Source organism: Geospiza fortis, unplaced genomic scaffold (genome assembly GCF_000277835.1).
Source record: "Geospiza fortis unplaced genomic scaffold, GeoFor_1.0 scaffold32, whole genome shotgun sequence".
Lineage (NCBI taxonomy): Eukaryota > Metazoa > Chordata > Aves > Passeriformes > Thraupidae > Geospiza > Geospiza fortis.
In genome coordinates, this window is record NW_005054428.1 from 1,248,756 (window position 1) to 1,250,012 (window position 1,257).

The 1,257-nt window shown below is 61.3% G+C and overlaps 1 protein-coding gene across 1 annotated transcript in view; it reads right to left on the minus strand.

The window, feature by feature from the left end:
* NKAIN1 (sodium/potassium transporting ATPase interacting 1) overlaps window positions 1-926 on the minus strand; it is a 12,355-nt gene extending 11,429 nt beyond the window's left edge. The window contains exons 1-2 of the mRNA XM_031061869.1: window positions 781-926; window positions 85-165 (exon numbers count right to left, since the gene is read on the minus strand). Of these exons, the coding sequence (XP_030917729.1) occupies window positions 85-165; window positions 781-840 (141 nt within the window). The 5' untranslated portion in view covers window positions 841-926. The remainder of the gene's footprint in view (window positions 1-84; window positions 166-780) is intronic.
* Between the last annotated feature and the right edge of the window lie 331 nt (window positions 927-1,257).

The following is a 1,257-nucleotide window of genomic DNA, read 5'->3' on the forward strand; positions in this document are numbered from 1 at the left end:
GAGGAGGAAGGCAAGGGCGGGCCAGCAGGAAGGACGGAGGGACGGAGGACGCAGGGAGGAAGAGGAGGAAGGTGGGGGCGTTACCTGTGACAAGCGCCCGACCTCCAGGTAGAAGCAGATGATGAAGGCGTTCCAGCCGACCCACAGCACCAACCACACGGCGTACTGCGGGAGGAGAGGGCTCAGGGCGCGGGCACCCCCCCTCCAGCCCCATTGCACCTCTTCCAGCCCCACTGCACCTCTTCCAGCCCCTCCGCACCCCCCTCCAGCCCCATTGCACCTCTTCCAGCCCCTCCGCACCCCCCTCCAGCCCCGCCCCGCCCGGCCCGTCCAGGGGCTCCGGGTTGGGATCGTGGAATCCCAAAATCACCGCACGGTTTGGGCTGGGAGGGACCTTAAAGTTCATCAATCAGGGGAGAACCCGTGGGAGCCCCAGGCTGAGTTAGTGAGCCCTAATTACAGGGCAGAATTAATGAGGTGGGGAAGGTGCCTGCCTGAGTTGTTCCCGAGGATGGGCATCCACCAGCCGTGCCTCAGTTTCCCCACCCATAAAACTCCAAATACTCATTGGATTTCCTTTGTGAAGGCTCTAATTCGCACCCCTGCCATGGCAGGGATCCCTCCCAAATCCCTCTGTCCCACTCCAAGCCCTGTCCCGCCTGGCCTTGGGCACTGGCAGGGATGGAGCAGCCACAGCTTTGGTGTTCCCGGGGATACAGGAGGGACCTGGGGCTGAGCCCCCCGGGGCTGACACTGCTGCACCCCCAGGGTGGTACCTACCATCATGAGGTATCTGGATCTGTACTGGATGGTCCCAAAAATACCCAAAATCACGGCCATGATGTGCAGGAAGTTGGCCAGGATGGGGGCCCACTGGTATCCCAGGAAATCAAAGATCTGCCTCTCCAGAGCAGCGACCTGCAACAGAGCAGGGAGGGGACAGGGATCAGGGCTGGGCACCCCCGGGGTGCTGAGGGCAAGGAGCAGCTGGGAATCGCTGGGTATTCCATGAATAACGGGTTGGGGTCGGCTGGAATGTCTGTGTGGTGCACTGGCCAGCAGGACTGGGGTTATTGGGTGTTGCGTTGTGATTCCAGGGTTTACCCCAGAACTTCGAGTCCCTCCCCTGAAGATTCCCTCCCAGGTGTGTCAGTCCCCTCTCCTTTCCCCTCCCAGCACTGTCTGTCACTCCTGGAATTCCAGAAGGGCACTGAGTGATTGGCAGATTCAAAGGATGCCCTCTACCCCTGGGGGGCA